At 54.4% G+C, this 22,599-nt stretch overlaps 3 protein-coding genes across 5 annotated transcripts; 2 read left to right on the top strand and 1 right to left on the bottom strand.

The window, feature by feature from the left end:
- Nucleotides 1–876: 876 nt before the first annotated feature.
- On the bottom strand, nt 877–7,738 carry AK2 (adenylate kinase 2). 2 transcript variants are annotated; one of them, XM_030964698.1, is made up of 7 exons: nt 7,603–7,738; nt 7,116–7,241; nt 5,208–5,318; nt 5,011–5,105; nt 4,372–4,444; nt 3,649–3,844; nt 877–1,700 (listed from the first exon to the last, which is right to left on the bottom strand). In XM_030964698.1, exons 1-7 carry the CDS (start codon nt 7,714–7,716, stop codon nt 1,693–1,695), a joined length of 723 nt encoding a protein of 240 aa, XP_030820558.1. In that variant the 5' UTR covers nt 7,717–7,738; the 3' UTR covers nt 877–1,692. The 2 variants fall into 2 exon arrangements, with proteins under 2 accessions (XP_030820558.1, XP_030820557.1); XM_030964697.1 differs by lacking the exon at nt 877–1,700 and having other exon boundaries at nt 2,775–3,844.
- A 1,602-nt stretch (nt 7,739–9,340) lies between these two features.
- Nucleotides 9,341–16,540, top strand: AZIN2 (antizyme inhibitor 2). 2 transcript variants are annotated; one of them, XM_030964598.1, is made up of 11 exons: nt 9,341–9,479; nt 9,641–9,754; nt 11,178–11,352; nt 11,428–11,601; nt 12,397–12,569; nt 13,270–13,401; nt 13,802–13,967; nt 14,088–14,250; nt 14,631–14,743; nt 15,304–15,515; nt 16,351–16,540. In XM_030964598.1, exons 3-11 carry the CDS (start codon nt 11,254–11,256, stop codon nt 16,490–16,492), a joined length of 1,374 nt encoding a protein of 457 aa, XP_030820458.1. In that variant the 5' UTR covers nt 9,341–9,479; nt 9,641–9,754; nt 11,178–11,253; the 3' UTR covers nt 16,493–16,540. The 2 variants fall into 2 exon arrangements, with proteins under 2 accessions (XP_030820458.1, XP_030820459.1); XM_030964599.1 differs by having other exon boundaries at nt 9,619–9,754.
- A 2,396-nt stretch (nt 16,541–18,936) lies between these two features.
- On the top strand, nt 18,937–21,205 carry NDUFS5 (NADH:ubiquinone oxidoreductase subunit S5). The gene is made up of 2 exons (XM_030964654.1): nt 18,937–19,263; nt 19,890–21,205. The coding sequence occupies exons 1-2, from the start codon at nt 19,048–19,050 to the stop codon at nt 19,992–19,994; spliced, it is 321 nt and encodes a 106-aa protein (XP_030820514.1). The 5' UTR covers nt 18,937–19,047; the 3' UTR covers nt 19,995–21,205.
- The last annotated feature ends 1,394 nt before the right edge of the window (nt 21,206–22,599 follow it).

Genomic DNA, 22,599 nt, shown 5'->3' with positions numbered 1-22,599 from the left:
CAAGGAGCAGAGGACACAATCCCAGACAAGGAGGAAGAGCACAGTTTAACATCCACCATCCAAAGGAACAAGGGAAGAACACCACAAAGGCCAGAGAGGCACAAGAATGGTAATGGAAGGTACAGAGAGGTAATGAAAACACCTGAGCACAGACAGACTGGCGGAGGAGCAGGAGAGCCCAATTATGCTGGAAAACCAATAATTTCTGCAGGAAATGGGTACATGCAGCCCAACCCTTTCTGGTGCCTGAACACATGCAGGGCTGCAAGAATCATGGATAAACAACAAACCTCCATCAGTCCATCAGGAACAGCCTCCTCTGGGAAACCACAGAGGGTCAGAGTCCCTGTGGAGGCAGGAGAAAGGGAGGCCAGGAAATGCTCTCATTCCCTGCATTAGGACAGAATTTTCCCTGTGAATTTAGAGAGGAAAGGATGCAGCAAAGTATAAAAGGCAGAAACAGAAGACACAATAATGTGGCTTCCAGTTGCTGCAGGAGGAGAGAAGGAAATAACATCAGCTCCTCCACACACTGGAGATCCAAAGGGAGGAGGAAAAAAAGGGATTACATCAGTTCAAATGCTGCAAGGATCTCTGGACAGAGAGGATACACAGGGGCTCGATGCTTTCAGCCTCACACAGGAAGAAACAGGAGAGAGAACCAGCAAAAAAACCACCATTGCTATGGTGATCTAAAGCATTGGACACACTCAGCAAGGAGAAGAGATAGAAGGAATTACAAGCCACATTTCCAGCTGCACAGAACATCCTTGAGATAGGATCAGGCCCCAGGATCCACCCAGCTCAATTGTTAGTTGTTGCTGTCATCTGCCTCCTCATCCTCCACGCTGTCTGCAGGTCAAAGAGGACACAGCACCAGATACAAATGTAAAGGGGTTATTTTATTATTGATTCAGAGGTTAGACAAGGCACCATTTGATCTAAAAAGAAATGCAAAAAAAAAAACCCAATTAAGTGTTATTTTTGCAGGCAATTAAGAAAAGTCTCTTTTGCATTTCTTCAGCATTGTGTGAATTCCAGCTTGGTCATGATCACAGAAAAGCCACCCCACTCCCAAGTAAGGCAGGTTTGGACTAGAGCCACAGCCCCTCTGTTCAGCAGCAGAGAATCCTTGAGAAGTCTTTATGCCAGGGTTTAGGAATGCAGCAGAACAAGAAAAACAGAACTTCCAGGAAAAGACCACGGCATCTCTTTTTCCTTTCCATTTCACACACGATGATGAATCATTTGTTCCTTTTGGTCCTCGCTGATAGGAAGCAACTTTAGAAAAAAACCACAGCAAACCTTTCAGTGGCCTCAGAGTACCAAGAGCCCATGAGACAAGCCCTGAAAGTCCTGGAGAAGCCTGGAGTAACATCTAGCCCTGCCCTCCAACAGGTCAAGGACCTGCAGCTGATCACTGAGAGATGTTTCCCTCTCCACAATTGTTTTGCCTCCACAAACATGATTTCTAAGGAGAAGGCCGCCTCCTCTTCACAATGATTCTGCCAAATAAGAAATCCAACCAAAACCCAACCAAATCAGCCCCCCAACCCCTTGTTTACCACCTCCTCCCCCCCCCCATCAATCATACCCCCCTCCCAGCTGCCCTCCCTGCACCCAGGGAAGGGCTGCAATGGGTGATGTAGCAGAGTGTGCAGCGTTTGGTGGTGTCTCATCTGCTTGATGGAGTCACTCAGCTGGAATAAATGGGAACAGAGAGAAAAAAAATATTTAGGGAAAAACAAACAAACAAAATTAAGCATGGTTTATGGTAAAAAAAAACCAAACAAAGGCTGGTGAGCTGGATGTGAAGAGCACAAGTGAGGAAAGGCATGAAGAGTGGGGGAACATCTTGCTCTTGCTGTAGAGTAAAACCTTGACCAAATCCAGGAATGCCAACTGGCTGGGAACCCTTCCCAGAGTGTAGGGAGCTGCATTTCTCCCTTTGGCTCTCAAAATAAAAGCTGCTTCCACACGACTTCTTTAGTCACCAAGATGCCAGGGCAGCTGTAACCCACACACTTTCCCACTCCCTGGGGCACACCAGTCTTATCCTAAATGCTGTCCCAACCTCCCAGCACACCAACTCCAGGTCACCCTTCCACAGGAAACCCAGAGACAGAGCAGGGGCTGTCTGGGAATCCCAGGGGACAACAGGCTGCTGGCAAAACCAGCCCTGTTTACTGTCAGAGCCTTTCTCCTCAGTCACGTGCTCTCTAGAGTAACAAGTCCACTGCTTTTGGTTCCCAGTTTGCTGGAAGGGAAGAGGTTCTGTCCCTGGAAAGGATGTGTGAGGACAGAGAGGGGACTGTCAGGCAAAAGAGAAGTTATAAAGGAAAAGAGCAAGGGATTCCTGAGGATTAAACATCTGCTCTGGCCACAGAGCTCACAGCAGCTCAGTGCACAGGATGGAGTGGGCCATCCCCAGAGAGAGAGAGGAGGATACTCAGTAGCATTCAATCAGTAAACACACATGGAATGCCAAAGGACAAAGTTTCATCTGGGCCAATCCATATTTACAGCAGGGTCCTCTAGGAAGGGCTGGAATCTCTCATGGCCAAAGGTCAGTGCCAGCCCTGCAGTGTCACCACACAGCAGCACAATGCCCTGGAAAGGCTCTGAGCACACACAGTGTCCTCAAACACAGCCTGATGGAGCTGCTGGATTTGCTCAAGAAACAGGAACATTTCCATGAGCTCACAACCAAGGTCGTTAGCTCAAGGGCACACGGAGCCAGTGCTTAATAACGCTGTCTCTCGAGCCTTGAGAGATCATTTGTTTTGCAATAAGGCTTTATTATATTTAGACTTTGGGATCAGGAGAAGCTCAACACATCTTCCTCTCCTCGGTCAAAACCAAGGCAAGGGTGAAGAGTTAAAACCCAAGTCCTTTTCTCATCCTCAGGACATCCCAACCTGCCACACAGTAACTGTCAGACTCTTACCACAGATTTCACATTAAAAAGAAGCATCTCACTAATTTGCTATAAATCCTACAAAAAAATAAATGTTGAAGCCCCCCACCCTCTTTCTGCCCCACCAAGTGCCATCAGAACAGGAACCTGCTACCCCACAGGGAATAAAACACACACAAGGAGAACCCATCATCATCCAGCCCCGAGCAGCAGCCAGGCTGTCCCTCAGGCTGCTCCCACAGCAACACACACAGAGCAACCCCAGGTTTCAATCCTGCAGCTTCACATCTCCTGGGAAATCCTTCCCCCACATCCCCAACCTTCTCCAAGGCCCCTGTGGGGTAGCTGGGGGGAGCTGGAAGTACAGTTCCTTTCAGAGAGGAGCATTTCTAGGATGAAACAAAGGCTTTTTGACCCAAAGGAGTGCAGAGCCCATTTCAGGCAGCTGGAGCCTGGGCTCGCTGCGGCCTCTAGAGGCCAAAAATCCCAACATCTACACACAGACTGACGTTCACATATAGCCACATCGAGACCGTTAACAGCTCGTTTAATTAAGTTAGAGAATTAGCACAGCCCTGCCTTGGGCTGCATCACCTCATCCCTTCCCCTTCTACTCTGCTCAGCTCTTCACCCTCCTTGGCCCCAGAGAGACAGAGACAGAGAAAGAGAGAGGAAAAAAGAAGAACCCCATCCTGGGATGGAGCTTTAAATGAACATAACCAGGTCTTTACATGTTGCTTTGGTGAAGGCTGCCAGGATGCTGGCAAACACCACGTCGGGGGACTGGGAGGCATCCACGGCCGTATGGATCCCTCTCTTGCTGTAGTAGGACACCAGGGGGGAGGTCTGGGTGTGATAGGACTTCAGCCGGGTTTTCAGGGCCGTTTCGTTATCGTCCGAGCGGCGGATCAGGGGCTCTCCAGTGACCTGGGAGAAGCAAGGGGACATTCTCCAGCCAGCTGCAGCCTGGCATGCTCCCCCCTTCTCTCCCTGCTCCCCTCCTCCTCCAGGGTGGTGCTGCAGAGGAGATGGAGCGAACCCAGGGCAGCCAGAACAAGTCCCAGAGCAGTCACTGAAGACAGAAGGGCTCAGCACCGTGGTCTTTTTCCCCACACACCACTCTGCTTGCTAAAAGGCAAGGCACCAGCTACAGCGACTCCCCAGGGTGGAAACCAGTCACAATTTGAGCTGTGGACAGAGTCCAACAAGTTCAGAGGCTGGGCCAGCTCTGCAGACTGGCCATGCCCTTCATCCAATCCATCCATCCATCCCTCCAGGCCTCGCTCCCCGCAGTGCCGTCGGCTCAGGCTGCCCAAGCAGCTCCCCACGCTCCCCAGAAAGCCAGGACAGGAAGGTACAAGAGAAGGAAAGAAATAGAGTTTTTCCAGGGAGAGACTGCAAAGCATCAGCTAAACCCAAAGCAAGGTAAGCTGCAGCCTTGGGAGCTCACATACATCATCCTTCATGTGCTCTTTCGGGGGTCTGAACTCCTCGTGATACGAGCGGCCACTCGCTGGGTGAATCAGCCTGAGACAGAAAAGAAGTGTCAGCAAAGCAGCTGGTCAGGACAAGATCTCCTGAACCTGCCACTCATCAGCACAGAAACATCTGCCACAGCACCATTAGCCTTTCACTTGTAAGAAAAATCTCTCCAGTTATTTCTGTACCAAGGGCCTCTTCAGTTTGGAAAAGCAGCTGTGCTGGGAGATGGAGAAGGGGAGGTTTGCATCCTGCTCTGCTGGGAAAGGGGTCTGGAAAACAGTGCAAGAGAACACACTCCTGACCCTGGAGGAAGTTTACTGGTGCCCAAATGTATTCAGGGTCCTGTGTGAGGGACCAATAGTAGCTTTGGAGAAGGAGGAACTTACAGAGTGAGCTGAGATTTTCTATAGAAATCCCTGATTTATAGGGCAAGGAACGGGCTCTGCTCAAGGCTGGCCCAGGCATAGGGCAGAAATAGAGACCAGGGAGGCACAACCAGCCTTAAGCTGGAAGGGAAGGACAACTTGGGGACAACCTGGGATTTGAAATGAGGATGCTCTTCCATAGACTAGGAAATCCCAAGCCCTGAGCACTGGGACAGGAGGATTTACCGTCCCGTGATCCTCCGGATCAGCAACGAGTCGGGGATGCTGAACTCAATGACGGAGTCGAGCTTCTCTCTCCTTTTCTCCAGGAGCTCATCCAGCTGCAACAGCAAACAACCACTTCAGAGGGGCTGAGGGAGCAGGGACCCCTGGGTTTGAGGGAAGAGGGTGCTGGAGCAGCCCCCGAGCAGGGGCTCCCATACCATCTCTGCCTGTTTCACTGTGCGTGGGAAGCCGTCCAGGAGGAACCCGTTCTTGCAGGGAGGGGAGTCCAGGTTGTTCTCAATCAGCTCCACCACCATCTCATCACTCACCTGCAGACATGAGACAGGTATGTTGTCAGGAAAGGCACCCTGAATTTACACACAGCCATATCCGTGTGGATAGGGGGGGATTTTTGGAGTTGTCCAGTGCAGGGCCAAGGGTTGGGCTCAATAATTCTTGTGTGTCCCTTCCAATTCTTGTGTGTCAGGATATTCTGTGATGCCATAATTCATGTCAACGCCCAGGCTGCCTGTTCAGGCCTGCCCACATCAGGGCAGCACTCCCTGCAACACCAGGACACAGGCAATGCCACATTTCACTCCAGGGACACTCCAGCCTACGCAGGGACTTGGACCAGCACTGTAACCTCACTGTTACAAAGGTTGCTCTATTGCAAGGAACGCTGTCAGCTCAAACTCCTTAGATTATTATTTTTTTTAACCAATTCACAATACAAAGTATCAACATAACCTTGATTTCCTGTTACTTTGTACCTTCACCTACACATCCACTTCGGGAGGCAGGCCCGGGCAGGAAGGGCAGAGCAAGCAAGTTGCTCATTGACTCCCATAAACCTCATACGAAGGTGAAAGCCCAAGAGTTGCTGACAAGCTCTGGCTTCACTGGATAGTTTTTTCCCCATCTAACAATCTCAGCATACCACTGGGATTAGTGCCTTTTCCACACTGCAGCACTCACAGATGCTGCAGCCCCAACAATAGCTGTTTATTTGGGAGCAGCTCTCTTTTCTCCAGCACACACAGCTGGGACCCAGCAGGATTGGGGACCAGGCTGTCACAACACACAAACAAACAGCCCTGCAGGCAGGGGAAGTAAGCAACAAGTCATTTCTGTGCCTTCCTGATTACACCCTTTGGAGAAAATAAGATCCTGAGCATAAAGCCCATCCTGAAACGCTGGGGTGCTCCCAGCTGAGTTATCAGAGCTGCAGGATGTGCCCGTGGAGCAGCCTGGAGCTGCCTGCCACACACAAACACACATGGCAGATACCACCAGCCCGGCCAGATAACGGCCCTATCTTTCATAACCAGCTGGGCATTGCAGGCTCGGTGTTGCAATGAGCTCTGAGCAGAAGTCAGATAAGGCTGCTCTCCCCATGTGGGGCCTGCAGATTCTCCCTGGGGTGTTAGGAGCCTGTGGTAGCCGCAGGGATGCTCAAGATCTGCCCCACACTGAGGCAAGTCACTGCAATTTGTGGTCCCTCGAGTTTCCCTGAGATATTTCAGTCGTTAGGATGAGATAATGAGACCCTCAGAAAATGAATGTCAGAGATTCTAACTTGTGTCCCTTGAGAATCCAAAGTGTCTCACACAGCATAAAGCCCATCCTACCACAGCAACACCTTTAGGTCCATTTTCACCTCACATTTACAGGTCAATTGAGTTTATGCAAGAGCTGGGATGCAGATGAACCCATTGAAATGATACCTGGAGCTCAGGTATCAAGTGAAGAGACACAGCAGCCTCAAAGCATGGCTGTAACATCCTGCAGCTCCAGGGATACACTGTGACCTCAGTGTTCAGGAGCCAGAGAATTACCAGCCAGACTGCACCCCCTAAAAGATAAAAACAACCCAGGGCCACAAGCTGCTGGTAAGCAAATAGTAATTTTGAAGAGCAAGGATGTTTGTATAGGATGCTTCTCCTGCAGGGCGATAGAAGGAAAGCTCCCACCCCATCCCTACCTTCACCCTGCAATCTTCCTTTACCCTGCAATCTGCATTCCTACACTAATTAAAGAATCCTAATTAGGAGATGGATTTTGTCTGCTCTCATTCCAGATGCCGCCAGCCCGTGTCCCCTCCCAGCACATTCCCCGCGACCCACCAGCTTCCCCGAATCCATCGTCTCCTTGAGCCGCTTGCCCAGCTCGGAGCCCGAGGCCACCATGGCCCGCAGCATGTCGCCGGTAGCCAGGTGACACACGCAGTAGGTCTCGGCCAGCTTCGGGGCCTGCGGGAGAGGACAGAGGTGAGAGCGGCCCTCGGAGGTCCCTGTGGCGGCAGCGGGACAGTCGCTGACCGGCCCGCACGTGGCAGGGCCCGCACGGAGCCCCGGAGCTCAGCGACACCCGGTCCGAGCCCGGGACAAAGGGATCGGGGACAAAGAGCCGCGGCGAGCGGGCCCCCGGAGGCGGGATAGAAGCGAGCCCCTCCGGAAGGGAGAGCCGGGCCCACACGGACACACCGCACACCGCGATCCCTCAGCGGGCAAGCCAAGGCCGGGCACCCGCGTCCCTCCACGCGGGGGTCACACGCTGAGCGCCGGCGGTGGGGAGGGTCCCGCCGGCCGCTGCCGCCCGCATCGCCCTCACCTGCGTGCCCTTGCCGGCGCCGGGCGGGCCCAGCAGCACGGCGCGGATGCCGTGGCGGATCCCCGCGGCCGGGGCCTGCCCGCGGCCCGGGCCCGCCTGAGCGCTCGGAGCCATGGCCGCCGCCGACTGCGCGCCCGGCCCGCGCCTCGTGGGCGGGGACAGCGCCGCTGGGCGGGGCTATGCAAATGAGCATATAATATGCAAATAACAAAGCGTTTTACATGGAGTGGGCGGGGTTATGAGCGAAGTGGGCGGGGTTATAGGGAGGTGGGCGGGGCTTTGCGCGCCGCGTGGGTCGCTCGGTGTCCCCGCGTTTGCCCCGAGCTGTCCCCAAGCCCTGGGAACTGCGTCCAGCTCTGCGTCACTCGGCTCAAGGAGGACATTGGGCTGTGGAATGTGTCCAGAGAACGGCAACGGGGCTGGAGTACAAAGCTGATGAGGAGTGGTTGAGGGAGCTGAGCCAGGAGAAAAGGAGGTTCAGGGGCGACCTTATCTCTCTGAAAGGAGTTTGGAGCCAGGTAGCAGTAGGGCTTGCCTCCCGGGCAGCTGGTGACAGACAGGGCAAGAGGACACTGTCTTGAGCTACACAAGGTGACAAGGTTGGATATTAGGAAGAATTTCTTCACAGAAAGATTAGACATTGGAACGAGTTTTCCCTGGGAAATGGGAGTCACCACCCTTGGAAGTATTTAAGGAAAGACTGAATGTGGCACTTGGGGCTGTGGGCCAGTTAACACGGTGGTGTCTGGTCAGAATTGGACTTTGTGATCTCAGAGATCTTTTCCAACCTAATTGATCCTGTGATTCTGGGCTGTGCTTGCCCTGGCGTTGTGTGGGATGGGCTCAGTGCCCTGCTCTGCATGGGCTGTGCATCACAACACTGCCCAGCACATCCAGGAGGGGCTGGCACTGCAGGGCTCTGCATCTCTCTGCTCTCCCAGCCTCTCTGCATGGTCCCCACATCCCACAGAGCACAGTCCAGCACTGGGGACGGGCCAGAGCACAGGCAAAACCAGCCAGGATCTCACAGCAGGCAAGAGCTTCCTTGGCCCTGGTTGCCAGGAGAGTCTGTGGCAAAGCCAAGACCACAGTGTTGAATAGAGAAACCCAGGATAAGCTGGTCCTTCTCACTCCCCCCTCAGTGGGGACAGCCACCCCACCACAGACAGGACATTGCCTCCTCAGCAGCCCCAGAGAGGGACCTGCACGTGTAACAAGGAGAGTTTAAAAAAACTGCGGGATGGAGCAGTGGCACCGTGTCCAAGATCCAGGTCTCACGGATCACACGGAGCATCTGCACTGGTGGCAGAGCTGCATCTGCCCCTGGGGCACCCACCAGAACCAGCAGCAGCTCAGCAAGGGCAGGATCAGTCCCTGACATCTTCCCAACTCCCTCCCCCTCTGCGGATTCCCAGCCAAACACCGCTCAGCCTTTCATCTGCAGCAAGCCTGCTTTCCCTGGCAGCGGCATTTCCGAGGTGTTTCGGGCTCTCTTCCCCCCGCAGGGTCCCCGCGGGAGGCACGGCAGGGCTGCCGGGCTGGGGATGAGCTGCGGGGACGCGGTGAGAGCCCGGCGTGGCTGCAGGGGGCAGCCCCAGCCTCGGGAGAGGGTGGGCGAGGAGGGGGAGCCTCCTCCAAAAGGGATGAAGGATGCTCGGAAGCGGCTCAGCCAATGGGGTGGCTGGATTTGGTTGTCATGGCTACGGTTGGGAGGCAGAGCAGGGAGGCAGTGCTGGGAGAGAAGGGGTGCAGAGCCCCCCCATCCTCTGCAGGGGCTCGGGACAGGCAGGGAGCTGGGGCAGGACAAACAGCCGGCCCTGGGGCTGGTTCATTCTCCTGGGATACCCATGGCAGAATCCGTTTAAATGCTTTCCGAGGTAAGGGGGATTTTGGGGGAGCTGTGGGGAGCTGCTTTGCCTGGCACAGTGAGAAGGGAGCTGTGGAGTGCCTGTGGTTGCTGATTTAGGGATGGGGCTGAAGGACATTGTGCTGTCAGTGCCCCTCTCCCTCTCTAAGCCCCTGCACTGCTTCTCCCCAGAGACCCCGGACCCCCAGGCACAGCTACACCTCAGGCTGCTGCAGGAGCTCGGTGTTCCTTGGGGAGCCCCCCTGACAGCACACCAGGACACCTGGGAGGGACATCTGCACCGTGGTAAGGAGGGGATGTCCCAGGCTGGGGCACGAGTGACCCATTTCATCCCTTCTGTGCCCAACCAGGGTGGGCTGGTGCTGTTTGGTGATGGGGACTGAAGGGTAAAGCTGGAGGAGTTGCTCTCCTTTCCTTCTTAGAGTTCAAAACATGTTTTTTTTCATCCCATTCCTGGCTCTGGAATTGGCTGGTGGTGCTTGCTCAATGCGTTACAACACCCTGCTGCTCCAGGGTCAGCGTGGTCTCTCTCCCAGTGCACCCTGGAATGCTGTCAGGGGGTGTCTGTGGGGAGGAGGGGGTGTGCAGCTCTGAGAAATGAAACCTCTGCCTCCTGCTCCCTTCAAATCAGAGAGACCGTGCTCCTGGAAGAGCCCTGGAGCTAGACCTGGATTATTGGGGTGGAAATGTTCCCTGCTAGCTCACCAGCTCCCTGGGTCATGGGCCAGGCTGGATCCAGGGCAGGAGATTGTTAAAGCTCAGCGTGTGAGCTCAAAGCTAAAGCTCTGCTAGGATGAGCCAGAAAACTCCATGCTGTTTGATTGTCCCCTTGTCCCACACCCTGTGTCACGGGACAGCCGTGGAACTGCATCCACAGCAGGGATCCAGGCTGTCCTGGGGCTGGATGGTGCCAGTGAGTGCCCTGTGCTGGGGCTTCCCCCTGGCAAGGTGGGTCCAGGAGCCCTCAGCTCTTTGGGATCCACCTGGGATGTTCACCCCACTGAGCACTCAGCAGATTCCAGGGCATGAAGGGGCCTGTCCTGGCCTAGAGAGGCATCTCTGCTCTTTGTGGTGCACTTGGCTTTGTGCTGGTGCCTGCTGATGGAGACAAGGCTGCTGTGTGCCAAAACAGAGCTCTGAACTGCAGAGAAATGTGTCTCCTCCCCCAGGGAAGATGCTGTAACCCACAGCAGGGCTCTGCCGAGCTGCTGCTGCTTTGGAGCAGAGCAGCACAGAGCTCTACCCTGGCTGTGGGATGGGTGGCCCATGCTGATGGAGCTTCTGGACCCTTGCTCTAAATATTCCTGTCGTGGACATCTTTTATGGAAAATCCTTTCCTTAGGATTTTTCCTCCTGAGAAGCTGAGAGGCCTCAGGAACAAAATGTAAACAATGGTTATCTGCTGCTGTGGAATGCAACAGGTGCATCTGTGATTGGCCCATGTTGGTTATTTCTAATTAATGGCCAATCACAGCCCAGCTGGCTCAGACAGAGAGTCCGAGCCACAAACCTTTATCATTCTTTCCTATTCTATTCTTAGCCAGCCTTCTGATGAAATCCTTTCTTCTATTCTTTTAGTATAGTTTTAATGTAATACATATCATAAAATAATAAATCAAGCCTTCTGAAACATGGAGTCAGATCCTCATCTCTTCCCTCATCCTCAGACCCCTGTGAACACTGCCACGTATTCCTTTCCTTTTTACAGCGCGTCTCATCCTTAGAATCCATCCCCTGCTCCAGGAGGCTTTAAAGGAGCATCCCCACACCCAGAACATCCCACCATGAACGGGTTCTTGAACGAATCCAATTTCCTGATGGTGGAGGAGGGCTTCACCACCAGAGACCTCCTGGAGAACCTGCTGGGGGAGCTGTGCCAGGAGGTGAGGGCTGAAGCTCTGCTGCTGCCTTTGCAAAGGGCACTGCTGGAGCTGCTGCTCACCCCGGCTGTCCCCTAGAGCCAGCAGCAAGCCTTCTTCGTGGCAGACCTGGGGGACATTGTGAAGAAGCACCTGTGTTTCCTGAAGGCCCTGCCCCGGGTGAAGCCCTATTTCCCTGTGAAGTGCAACGGCAGTGAAGGGGTGATCAGGCTGCTGGCAGAGCTGGGGGCAGGCTTTGCCTGTGCCAACAAGGTAGGGCTGTGGGAGGGCAGCTCCAGGGGAAATGTTTGTGGGGGACAGGCAGAGCTCACCCTCCTTTCCTAAGTCTGTGCTCTAGGTGACATTTGCAGGGGCAGGAGTGTCCCTGTGCTGTCACAGCCCAGAAATCCCTGTCCCATCTGTGTTGTCCCCATTCCTGTCCCTGCTATCCTGGCTGGTGGCACAGCACATCCCTGGGGTGTCACTGCCACAGCTGTCCAACTCTTGGTATCCTCAGGGCTGAGCCTAAAGCTTTTTGCTCCCTCCTGCTTGTCATTTTTAACAGCCAGACTTCCAGGGAGGAGGCAAAATTAAATCACTTTTATGTAATTAAATAGCATGAGAGGAAATCTTGTCCCCGTTCCTGTCGCTGTCCCTGCTGTCCTGGCTGGTGGCACAGCACATCCCTGGGCTGTCATAGCTGTCCAACTCTTGATGTCCTCAGGGCTGAGCCTAAAGCTTTTTGCTCCCTCCTGCTTGTCATTTTTAACAGCCAGACTTCCAAGGAGGAGGCAAAATTAATTCATTTACTTTTATGTAATTAAATAGGACGAGAAAGGGCAAGAGGAGAAAGGGCAAGAGTTGTCACAGCCCCAGACCTGCTAACCCCACTTGTCTCCTCTCCCATTCTCTGGTGTTTTTAAACCTCTCCATGCCAGGACAAAGTGATCCCTTTGAGCTCTGGTAGCTTTTCCCTGGAAAAGGCCAGGCTGTGACACTGCTCAGCACTGCTGGCTGGTCCCCACCACCTCTTGGGGACCAGCTGCACATGTCCCCTTCTCCCTGCAGGCAGAGATCACCCGGGTCCAGGGCATTGGGGTGCCACCAGACAGGATCTTCTACAGCAGCCCCTGCAAGCAGGTCGCCCACCTCAGGTATGCAGCCAGCCACGGGGTCAGGCTGATGGCCTTTGACAACGAGGTGGAGCTCAGCAAGGTGGCCAGGAGCCACCCCCGTGCCAGGTGGGTGTCTGGCAGTGCCACAGGAGCGGGGAATGGGCAGGGGGCTCTGGGGGGCAGCAGGAGGTTGGACAAGGTGGGTGTGAGTCTCTTCTCCCAAGTGATAGGACAAGAGGAACGGCCTCAAGCTGGGCCAGGGGAAGTTTAGGTTGGATATGGGGAAGAATTGGGTCACTGAATGTGTGACCAGGCAGTGGAACAGGCTGCCCAGGGAAGGGGTGGAATCACCATGGCAGCACCAGGGGAAATGTCCCATAATGGTATTGGGGTGGGAAATGTCCTATAATGGTATTGGGGTGGGATAAATCCCATAATGATATTGGGGTGGGAAATGTCCTATAATGGTATTGGGGTGGGATAAATCCCATAATGATATTGGGGTGGGAAATGTCCCATAATGGTATTGGGGTGGGAAAAAATCCCATGGCAGCACCAGGGGAAATGTCCCATAATGGTGTTGGGATGGGAAAAATCCCATAATGGTACTGGAGTGGGAAAAAATCCCATGGCAGCACCAGGGGAAACATTAAAAGAGCTTGTAGACGTGGTTCTCAGGGACGTGGTTTAGTGCCGGGCTTAATATTCAGGGTTAATATTTGGGCTCAGTGATTATTGAGGGCTTTTCCAGCCCTCAGAGCTTTTCCTTTCATGATCCTGCTATTCCAAGACACTTGAACACATCTTTGGTGGCTTTGCTGTGCAGGATGTTGTTGGGCATCACTGCTGACCCCATCCCTGCTGCCCACCCCAGCCTGAGCTTTGGGAGCACGCTGGAATCCTGCGGGCACCTGCTGCACACAGCCAAGGACCAGGCTCTGGAGGTTGTTGGCATCAGGTACAGCCCTGGGCCTCCTTCCCTGGGGGTGCTCAGCCCCTCTGGATGGGGATCTGGGGAGCTCTGCCCTGCTGGAACAGCAGTGCTGCAGCTGCTCTGCTTGGGAGAAAGGCGAAGGCAGGGATTTGATTTTGTTGGGACTAATTTGGGGCAGGTTTGACCCCAGGAAAGGCTCTGTGGGTCTGGCTTGGGTCAGTGCTCCAGCTGCTCTTGGGACTGAGGTTGAGGCAGGGATTTGATCTTGTTGGGGCTAATTTGGGGCAGGTTTGACCCCAGGAAAGGCTCTGTGGCTCTGGCTTGGCATGGTGTGTGGGAAGCTGTGTGAGTGCCAACCCCAGGGCCGTGTCCCCTCTGCTGTGGGGGTGACCAAACCCTGCTGAGATGGGGTTTGTGCCCTCAGCTTCCACCTGGGGAGCCGTGGGCTGGAGCCCCAGGCCTGGGCCCAGGCTGTGGCCACAGCACAGCTGGTGTTTGACATGGGGACAGAGCTGGGACACCACATGCACCTCCTGGACATCGGGGGAGGCTTCCCTGCCACTGAGGACACCAGAGCCCCGCTGGAAGAGGTACAAACCTCCAAAACCTGCCCTCAGCAGGCAGAGAATGAGCTTGGAGCTCTCCCTGCGTTTGGCTCCCTGCAGCATTCCCAGCTAACCAAGAGCGAGGTTCTTTTCCTTCCCTCACAGATCGCTGCTGGGATAAACTCTGCCTTGGATTTGTACTTCCCTGAGGGCAGTGGGGTGGAAATTATTGCCAGGCCTGGCCGTTACTACGTCACCTCTGCCTTCACCCTGGCTGTCAGCATCACTGCCTTGGAGGAGATCCCCGTGGAGCAGCCTGGCTCTGATGGTAGGTGTGACAGCAGGGTGTGTCCCTGTGTCCCTGAGACCCCTTGAACCCTTTCCCTCTCCCCAGTGTGTCCCCTGTGTCCTTGAGCCTCCCTGAACCCTTCCCTCTCCCCAATGTGTCCCCTGTGTCCCCGAGCCCTCTCCCTGTTCCCTGAGGTGTCCCCTGTGTCCCTGAGCCCCTCTGAGACCTCTCCCCTCTCCCCAATGTGTCCCCTGTGTCCCTGAGCCCTCTCCCCACTCCCCAATTTGTCCCCTGAGCCCTCTCCCCACCCCCTGATGTGTCTCCTGCATCCCTGAGCCCCTCTGAGCCCTCTCCCTGCTCCCCGAATGTGTCCCCTGTGTCCCTGAGCCCCCCTGAGCCCTCTCCCCGCTCCTTTCCAGAGGAAGAGTGTGGCAGCAAGAAGAGCCTGGTCTATCACCTCAGCGATGGCATCTACGGCGCCTTCAGCTGCCTGCTGTTCGACAGCCCCTGCCCCAGGCCCCGGCTGCACAAGGTCAGGGGCTCACCGGGCCTGGGGACAGCTCAGCAGGTCCCTCATGTGAGGTCAGACACCCCCCTGGCACAGGGGAGGCTGCACCCAGTCTGTGGGGCTGAATTTGGGGTTCAGTGTGGCACTGGGACATGGTGAGGGGCTCACCGGGCCTGGGGACAGCTCAGGATGTCCCTCATGTGCGGTCAGCCACCCCTCTGCCACTGGGGGAAGCTGCGTCCAGTCTGTGGGGCCGAATCTGGGGGTCATTGAGACATCCTTATCCCACAGAGACGCTTGGGGACAGCCTGGGATGTCCCTCACATTGGGTCAACCAATGCCATGCCACAGGGGAAGCTGCACCCAGACCGTGGGGCCGAATTTGGGGTTCAGTGTGGCACTGGGACATGGTGAGGGGCTCAGTGTGGCCTTGGGACATCCTCACCCCACAGAGACCCTTGGGGACAGCTCAGGATGTCCCTCAGCCACCTTCCTGCCCCAGGGGAAGCTGCACCCAGACCGTGGGGCCGAATTTGGGGCTCAGCGTGCCCCTGGCACATCCTCACCCCCCGTTTCTCCTGCAGAGGCCGTGCCCAGAGCAGCCCTGGCACAGCTGCAGCCTGCGGGGGCCTGGTGAGGATCCCAGCATCGCCGAGGGGCTGCGGCTGCCCCAGCTGCACGTCGGGGACTGGCTGATCTTTGGGGACATGGGGGCCTACAGCATGCCAACGTCAGCCCTGCTCACGGCCGGCTGTGCCCAGGCGCGGGTCACCTACGCCATGTCCCGTGTGGCCTGGTAAGGGATGGGCAGGGGTGGCTCCTCTGCCACCTGGGCACGAGGGAGAGGGGGAAATCTGAGTCTCACAACCTGGAAATTCAGGGTGAAATCATGGCCTCAGAGGAAAAAATCTATCTTTTAAAATATTATTATTATATTAAATTTTAAATTAAATTAAATTAAATTATTATTATTATTTTAATTATTATTATTTTAAACTTGAGCCTTCTCTTCCACCTGGGCCCAAGGGAGAGGGGGAAATCTGAGTCTCAAAAACTGGAAGTTCACGGTGAAATCATGGCCTCAGAGGAAAAAATCCTATTTTTAAAAATATTATTATTTTATTAAATTTTAAATTAAATTATTGTTATTGCTATTATTATTATTACTTTAAACTTGAGCCTTCTCTTCCACCTGGGCACAAGGGAGAGGGGGAAATCTGAGTCTCAAAACTGGAAATTCAGGGTAAAATCATGGCCTCAGAGGAAAAATATCCTATTTTTAAAATATTATTATTATTATATTAAATAATAATAATAATAGTTGTTGTTATTATTGTTATTATTGTTATTATTGTTATTGTTCTTGTTATTTCAAACTTGAGCCTTCTCTTCCACCTGGGCCCAAGGGAGAGGGGGAAATCTGAGTCTCAAAACTGGAAATTCAGGGTGAAATCATGGCCTCAGAGGAAAAAATCCCGCTTTTTTTAATATTATCATACTTGAGGCGGTTTTTTAGTGGAGGAAAGAGAGCCAGCTCCCCTCTGGCTGTCGTTCTGGGGGACAGGAGAGCCCTGGAGTGTCCCCATCCCATTCTCAAGGAGCTGCTCCCCCCTGGGTGTCTCCCCTTGCAGGAAAACCATGCAGCTGTTCCAGGGCAAGGCTCCCCAGACAGAGGATGAGCGCGAGAGCCTCTGCACGCCCCTGTCCTGCGGCTGGGAGATGGCAGAGACGCTTTGTGTGCCCCCTGTCTTCGCTCCAGCGGGCATCATCTGAGCAGCTCTGGGGCAGGAGCCACGCTGGGAAAGGCCCCGTGGTGGTACTGGCAGGAGAAATGTCTCAGAATGGTGTTGGGGTGGGGAAAATCCCATAATGGTGTTGGGGTGGGGATAAATCCCATGGCAGCACCAGGGGAAATGTCCTATAATGATATTGGGGTGGGAAAAATCCCATAATGGTGTTGGGGTGGGAAATGTCCCATAATGGTGTTGGGGTGGGGAAAATCCCATGGCAGCACCAGGGGAAATGTCCCATCATGGTGTTGGGATGGGAAAAATCCCATAATGATATTGGGGTGGGGAAAAATCCCATAACGGCATTGGGATGGGAAAAATCCCATAATGATATTGGGGTGGGGAAAAATCCCATAACGGCATTGGGATGGGAAAAATCCCATAATGATATTGGGGTGGGAAAAAATCCCATAACGGCATTGGGATGGGAAAAATCCCATAATGATATTGGGGTGGGGAAAAATCCCATAATGGTATTGGGGTGGGAAATGTCCTATAATGATATTGGGGTGGGAAATGTCCCATAATGGTGTTGGGGTGGGAAAAATCCCATGGCAGCACCAGGGGAAAAGGTCCCACAGTGGTGCCGGAGGGATAAAAATCCTACAGTGGGAAAAGTGGGATATTTTACACCCTCTGGCATTGTCCACGGTGCTCTCAAGTGTTGTAGTGCGTTTTTATACTTTGTAATATTCTGAAGTCGTTTTGGTTTGTATCCCCATAAAATATGGGGAGCAGATCCCACTGTCCCTTATTGCTTTTCACAATTCTTTTATCTCATGAGGCGGGATAGCCACCCATGTTCTAGGACCACCGGCTTGCTGGCTGAATAGCACAGGCATGGCTAAAGGATTTAGACTTTCTTCTTTGCAAATCTGCCCTCTGACTTCATCCCAGTCACTTAGTTGAAAATTATCAAAAGATTTTTGTGAGTTTTCTAATTTGGGATTAATGCTGGCGAATTTTCAGAGTTTAGTGTTTCATTTTGGGTCGAGAAATCTGTCCCAAACACTGGGGGGACTCTGGAGCTGTTTGGGAGCAGTTCTTTTTGGAAATTCTTTTGTGTTGGGATCAAAGGGTAGGCATTTGCAGGGGCGAAATAATTCTCTGTCTGTCCTGTATTTATTAAAGCAGCTGTCATATTCCAGCCTCCCCCTCCTGGTCTCACGGTTTGTGTGCGTGGATGCGGCTGTGAGGGAGAACCGTGACACAAAGTAATCCCACTCGGGGCTAGGAGTGCGGAAGGTGAAAACGCGGAGGCACATCAGATATCGGTTGTGAAGCGGGGAAGGGGATGCAGCAGTAGGGGCTGAGGTGAGGAGGTAAGGGTTAGGAGGAAGCATAACCCCATAACTCCCAGACCGAGTCTGCAGCCAACGAGAACTCTGAGTGACCTGGGAGTGCCAAACATCTTCAGCAAACTATGTAAGGAAACTGGGGTGGTGAGTTTTGTTTCCCATGGAAAAGGGATGGAATTTGTGTCTGTGGGCCTGCACCCTGCCCAGGACCTTTGATCTCGAGTGGGCTGCCACCTCCTAAAACTCCAAACATCGCAGGTGAGACAGGGGGTTGGAAATTTTACTTGGGGTAGAAACCAGTTTTGGATTTAGCTGAAGTCTGCTGGTGAAACTTGTGTAGTCTGTTAATTGGTGTGCTTGCAAAAAGGCCTGCAGGGAGAACAGGGGAAGTTCAAGGCTACTGTTGGAAAAAGTGAATCTGGGTTACAGCCGAGTGCACAGCCCTGTCCCTGTGTGAGTAAAAGTTTGAGGTTTTGCCGTCGCTGAGTGCTGAGGGGTCCCCTGGTCGATAGGGTGACTTGGGAGGGTTTGCTTCAGGATTTGCTTGTGAAAGGTGGGAGGGCACTGGGAGGGCACTGGGAGGGCACTGAGAGGACACTGAGAGGGCACTGGGAGCACTGGAAGCACTGGGAGGGCACTGGGTGGGCACTGAGAGGTTACTCAGAGGACACTGGGAGCACTGAGAGGGCACTGGGAGCGCTGGGAGGGCACTGGGGGCATTGGGAGCACTGGGAACACTGAGAGGACACTGGGAGATAACTGGGAGGGCACTGGGAGCACTGGGAGGACACTGAGAGGACCCTGGGAGGGCATTGGGAGGGCACTGGGAGGGCACTGGGAGCACTGGGAGGGCACTGGGAGCACTGAGAGGACACTGGGAGGGCACTGGGGGCACTGGGAGCACTGAGAGGACACTGGGAGGGCGTTGGGAGGACACTGAGAGGGCACTGGGAGCACTGGGAGCGCCTTGCGCACCGTGGCCGCCAGAGGGCGCTGAGGCGCGGCGTGCAGCGTGTCCTTCCATCCGCCAGGGGGCGCTGCAGCGCGGGGAGGGGACGCGCTGGCGCCGCTCTTCTCTCTGACCCCGCCCAGCCGTAGAGCGCGCCGCGGTGCCGCGCCGTCGGTCGCGCTTGACGGCGGGGGCGTCGCGAAAGGCCCGTGAAGGACGGCGGCGGGCCCGTGAGGGGGGGCGGCGGTGTCGGCGGCGCGACAGCGGCCGTGTCGCGACAGGAGCGCAGCCATGCCGTTCTGGGGCCTGCAGAAGCAGCTGGGCATCGATGTGGACAGCTTCCTGCTGCGGCAGAGCATGCCGCAGCCGCACGGCCAGGCCGCGGTCTGCCACGCCTTCGAGCGCGAGTGGGTGGAGTGCGGGCACGGGCTGGGCCAGACCCGCGCCCGGCGCGAGTGTCAGCTCGAGTACGAGGATTTCATGGAGTGCATGAAGCGCACCAAGCTGGTGGGTGAGCGGGGAGACCCCGCGGGGCCTTGGGGGGACACGGGGGGCCTGGGGGTCCCGACAAAGGGAGCAGCAGGTGCGGGGTGGGGGGACTCGGGGTGATGGGGAGGGGTGCAGGGGGTCCTGGAAATGCTCTGGGGAAGGTTTGGGGGCTCCAGCCCACGGTGGCAGCTCTGCCTGGTCATTCCCAATGTGAGGGGGCTGTGGCCTTGCAGTAGCCCCTTCCCCCGGGCTGTGGGGGCTGCAGGAGCCCCGGGAAGCTGCGGCTGCCCCACTCCTGGAAGAGTTCCAGGCCAGCTTGGAGCTTAGTGGAAGTTGTCCCTGCCCACGGGGTGGGATTTTAGTTCCCTCCCAACCAAACCATTCCGTGCTTTGGGGCAGTGTGGAGCCGACCTTTGTCCCTGGCCCCAGCGCTCCTCCAGCAGCATCCGCACCCAGGACAAAATCCTGGTCAGAAAACACGGCTGGAAACCCAAATCTATCAGTACAGAATGTCCTGAAAGCCCCAAAATCTTTGAGAAGAGCCTCAAACCGGAGTGAGGAGCCCCAGGGCGGGGTTAGTGTGGGCTGCACATCTGGGGGGCTGCCCTGGGGACCCCCTGAGACCCCCCCTGTGTCCCTGGCAGGCTCAGCGGCTCCGGACCATCCTGGAGCAGCGGGACCGGATGATCAAGCAGGGGAAATACACACCCCCCGAGCATCACATGGGCAAGGAGGAGCCCAGGCCCTGATTGCCTCTGGAGTTCCTCTGGGAAGAAAAAAATTCCTCTTGGAAGAAAAATTCCTCTTGGAAGAAAAATTCCTCTTGGAAGAAAAGCCCCAGAGCACGGGGCAGGGGCCCTGCTGTGGCTGGAGGGGAGCAGCCTGAGGCTGGGCATTGCTGGGGCAGTAAATATCCCTTTGGAATGTCTCCTTGCCTCTGTCTTGTCTGTTTTTTGTGGGTAAAACACCTCATTTCCACACAGATTCAGAGAGGAAGTGGATGGATTGGGGATCTCGTGGCTTCTCAATGTGTGGGAGGCAGATTTCCTCACTGGGGCTGTGAAATCCCATATTCCAGCAGGATCCATGGAGGCCCTGGCACAGCCCAGGGGGTTTGTTCCTCCCAAGGAGAGTTTTTCCTTCCATTCCCTCAGTTTTGGAGCAGCACTAAAGGAGAAAAGTCCCTGGAAGTGGAGAGTGCCCAGCTCTGTGCTTTAATCCACGTTTTTAAGACTGCTGGATCTTTGCTGGGAGATCCCTGATCCCAAATCCCTCTGCTGGGATGGCAAAGGCTGAGCCCAGCGTGACCTCTGGGGGCAGGGAAGTGACACAAGGGACATTTCAGGGGGGACATTCCAGACCCCTGCTTCATGCTGGGCACGACAGGAGTCCCACGGATCCCTGACTCCTGGGATTGCTGAGCCCTTGGGTGACACCTGGGTGCTGCTCTGGGGGGCTCTGAGCCACCCCAGGGTGTCCAGGGCAGGGATCTGAGCCAGGAGAGCTCTGTTATTTCCCCCTGGAACAAAGTGCACTGCAAAAAGCCCTTCCCTGCATTTCACAGGGGCCATCCCAGCAGGGTTTGAGCTCTCCCTGGGATTTCTGCTCCCCCCACAGCAGCCCTGCCCGAGGTTTGTCCCTTCCCCCAGGCCCAGATGGATTCCTGTGCTCTGCCTGAGTCACAGCCACCATTCTCCCTGGACTGGAGAGCTCCAGATTCCCACTCTGGGCTCAAATCGTCACATCCCTGTCCCAGGACTGGCTCCTCTTTGTTTGGCACTGCTGATCACACTCTGCCATTTGTGTTCCCTCTAATGTACATAATTTCTCTGGAAATAATGTCCTTTTAAAATATTTTTTTTCATGAATGTTTATCTTTTTCTCCTGTTTCCTGCCCAAAGCAGGAATAAATGACCCAAGACCCCATCCTGGCTGGATCCTGGCTAATTCCTGGCTGTCCTTGCAGTAACTGATGGAGAATGATAATCCTCAGGGATTCTGATTGCTGCTTTAAATATGAAAACTCTGGTGGTGATGAGTTTGAGCAGAGGAAAACCAACATCAGGATATCAGTGCTCCATGGATTTCAGCCGTGAAAATGAGCCAGGAGGAGCTCTGAGGAGGGAAACCCAGGGAAAATATGGAAAAGGGAATGGCTTCAGGTGGAAATATGGAAAAAAACATGGGAACCACGTGAGGAAAAGGGAATGGCTTCAGGTGGAAAAGTCTGGGGAGGCTCCAGAGCTGCCAGAACAAATAAGGGATGGGTAAAGAGGGAAAATGGTACTGGGGATGGAAATTGAGCAGTGCCACGGAGCCATTGGAGTTATTTATCCTCATGGATTGTCCATTGGAGTTCTTTATCCTCATAAATTGTCCACTGGAGTTATGTATCCTCAGTGAACTGTCCCAGGGGGATCTGGGGAAGGGGAATGAGGGAGAGGATGGGACTGTGGCCGGGGGATTTGGGGACCCACATGGAACACCCAGAAGCTCTGAGCTATTCCAGGAGCTGATTTCTCTCCAAACCACCCTGCAAACTCCCCAGGGCAATCCCTGAGTTTCAGCCATGGATGGAAATTTGGGAAATGGAACCAGCCAGGAGGTCAAACCTTCATGAACCTCCACACTTGCAGTCGCTCATTATGGATGGTGATTAATTATTATTATCAATTATCTTTCCCAAAGAGATGTGCACTGGTGGAGGAGTGCAGAGAAGACTTTGAGGTGGAGAATTTGCCAGTGGCATCACAACTTCCTCCCAAGCTGGATGTGAGGGCTGGTGGCACCCAGAGCCGTGCAGCAACACAGGCCGATGCTCCCAGGAATTTTGGGGGAAAAAACCCTGTTTTGATTAGAAATGTTGCTTTTCTAGGGAGAGGAAGGAGAAAAACCAGGCTCAGCAAAAAGCCTGGCAGTGTGGAGAGTGACTCATCCCATGCAGATGTCAGAGGAGATATTGGGATGGATCTGAACACTCCTGGCTCCCCAGGGGCTCTTTAGATCCCTTCAAAATCAAATTGCTCTGATGATCGCAGCCACAGCCAGGAGGATCCATTTGCCTGAGTTAAAAGCTCTGTCAGGAATTTCACCCATGAAGGGAATAATCAAAGACTTGATGAAAACAATCAAATTTATGGAGAGATTAAAATAAAAACACCTCCTGGCTCTGCTGGGAGGAGACTGAGGCCGAGGCTCTGGCTGAGCAGCAGGGATCGAAAATGGATCCGATGCTCCTGACCGAGTTCCCCTGGGCAAAGGGATTTGGAGCATCCTCAGCTCCACAGTGTGGTTCACCACCAAGCCTGAACAGGATCCATATCCAGCCTGTAGTAGTTCCAAATTTCTATTTTA

The sequence above is a fragment of the Camarhynchus parvulus genome, chromosome 23, assembly GCF_901933205.1.
Source record: "Camarhynchus parvulus chromosome 23, STF_HiC, whole genome shotgun sequence".
Taxonomy (NCBI): domain Eukaryota; kingdom Metazoa; phylum Chordata; class Aves; order Passeriformes; family Thraupidae; genus Camarhynchus; species Camarhynchus parvulus.
This window is presented reverse-complemented; position numbering and strand designations above follow the sequence as displayed.

Coding starts and splice junctions, on each gene's coding strand:
- AK2 (XM_030964697.1), bottom strand. CDS start 7,716: ATGGCTCCGAGCGCTCAGGCGGGCCCGGGCCGCGGGCAGGCCCCGGCC. Junction 5,319..7,115: donor CGATGGATTCGGGGAAGCTG/GTGGGTCGCGGG, acceptor TCATGTCTGCAG/GTGAGTGATGAGATGGTGGT. Junction 4,445..5,010: donor ATCCGGAGGATCACGGGACG/GTAAATCCTCCT, acceptor TTTCTGTCTCAG/GCTGATTCACCCAGCGAGTG.
- AZIN2 (XM_030964598.1), top strand. CDS start 11,254: ATGAACGGGTTCTTGAACGAATCCAATTTCCTGATGGTGGAGGAGGGC. Junction 11,353..11,427: donor TGGGGGAGCTGTGCCAGGAG/GTGAGGGCTGAA, acceptor GCTGTCCCCTAG/AGCCAGCAGCAAGCCTTCTT. Junction 15,516..16,350: donor GCCATGTCCCGTGTGGCCTG/GTAAGGGATGGG, acceptor CTCCCCTTGCAG/GAAAACCATGCAGCTGTTCC.
- NDUFS5 (XM_030964654.1), top strand. CDS start 19,048: ATGCCGTTCTGGGGCCTGCAGAAGCAGCTGGGCATCGATGTGGACAGC. Junction 19,264..19,889: donor GCATGAAGCGCACCAAGCTG/GTGGGTGAGCGG, acceptor TGTCCCTGGCAG/GCTCAGCGGCTCCGGACCAT.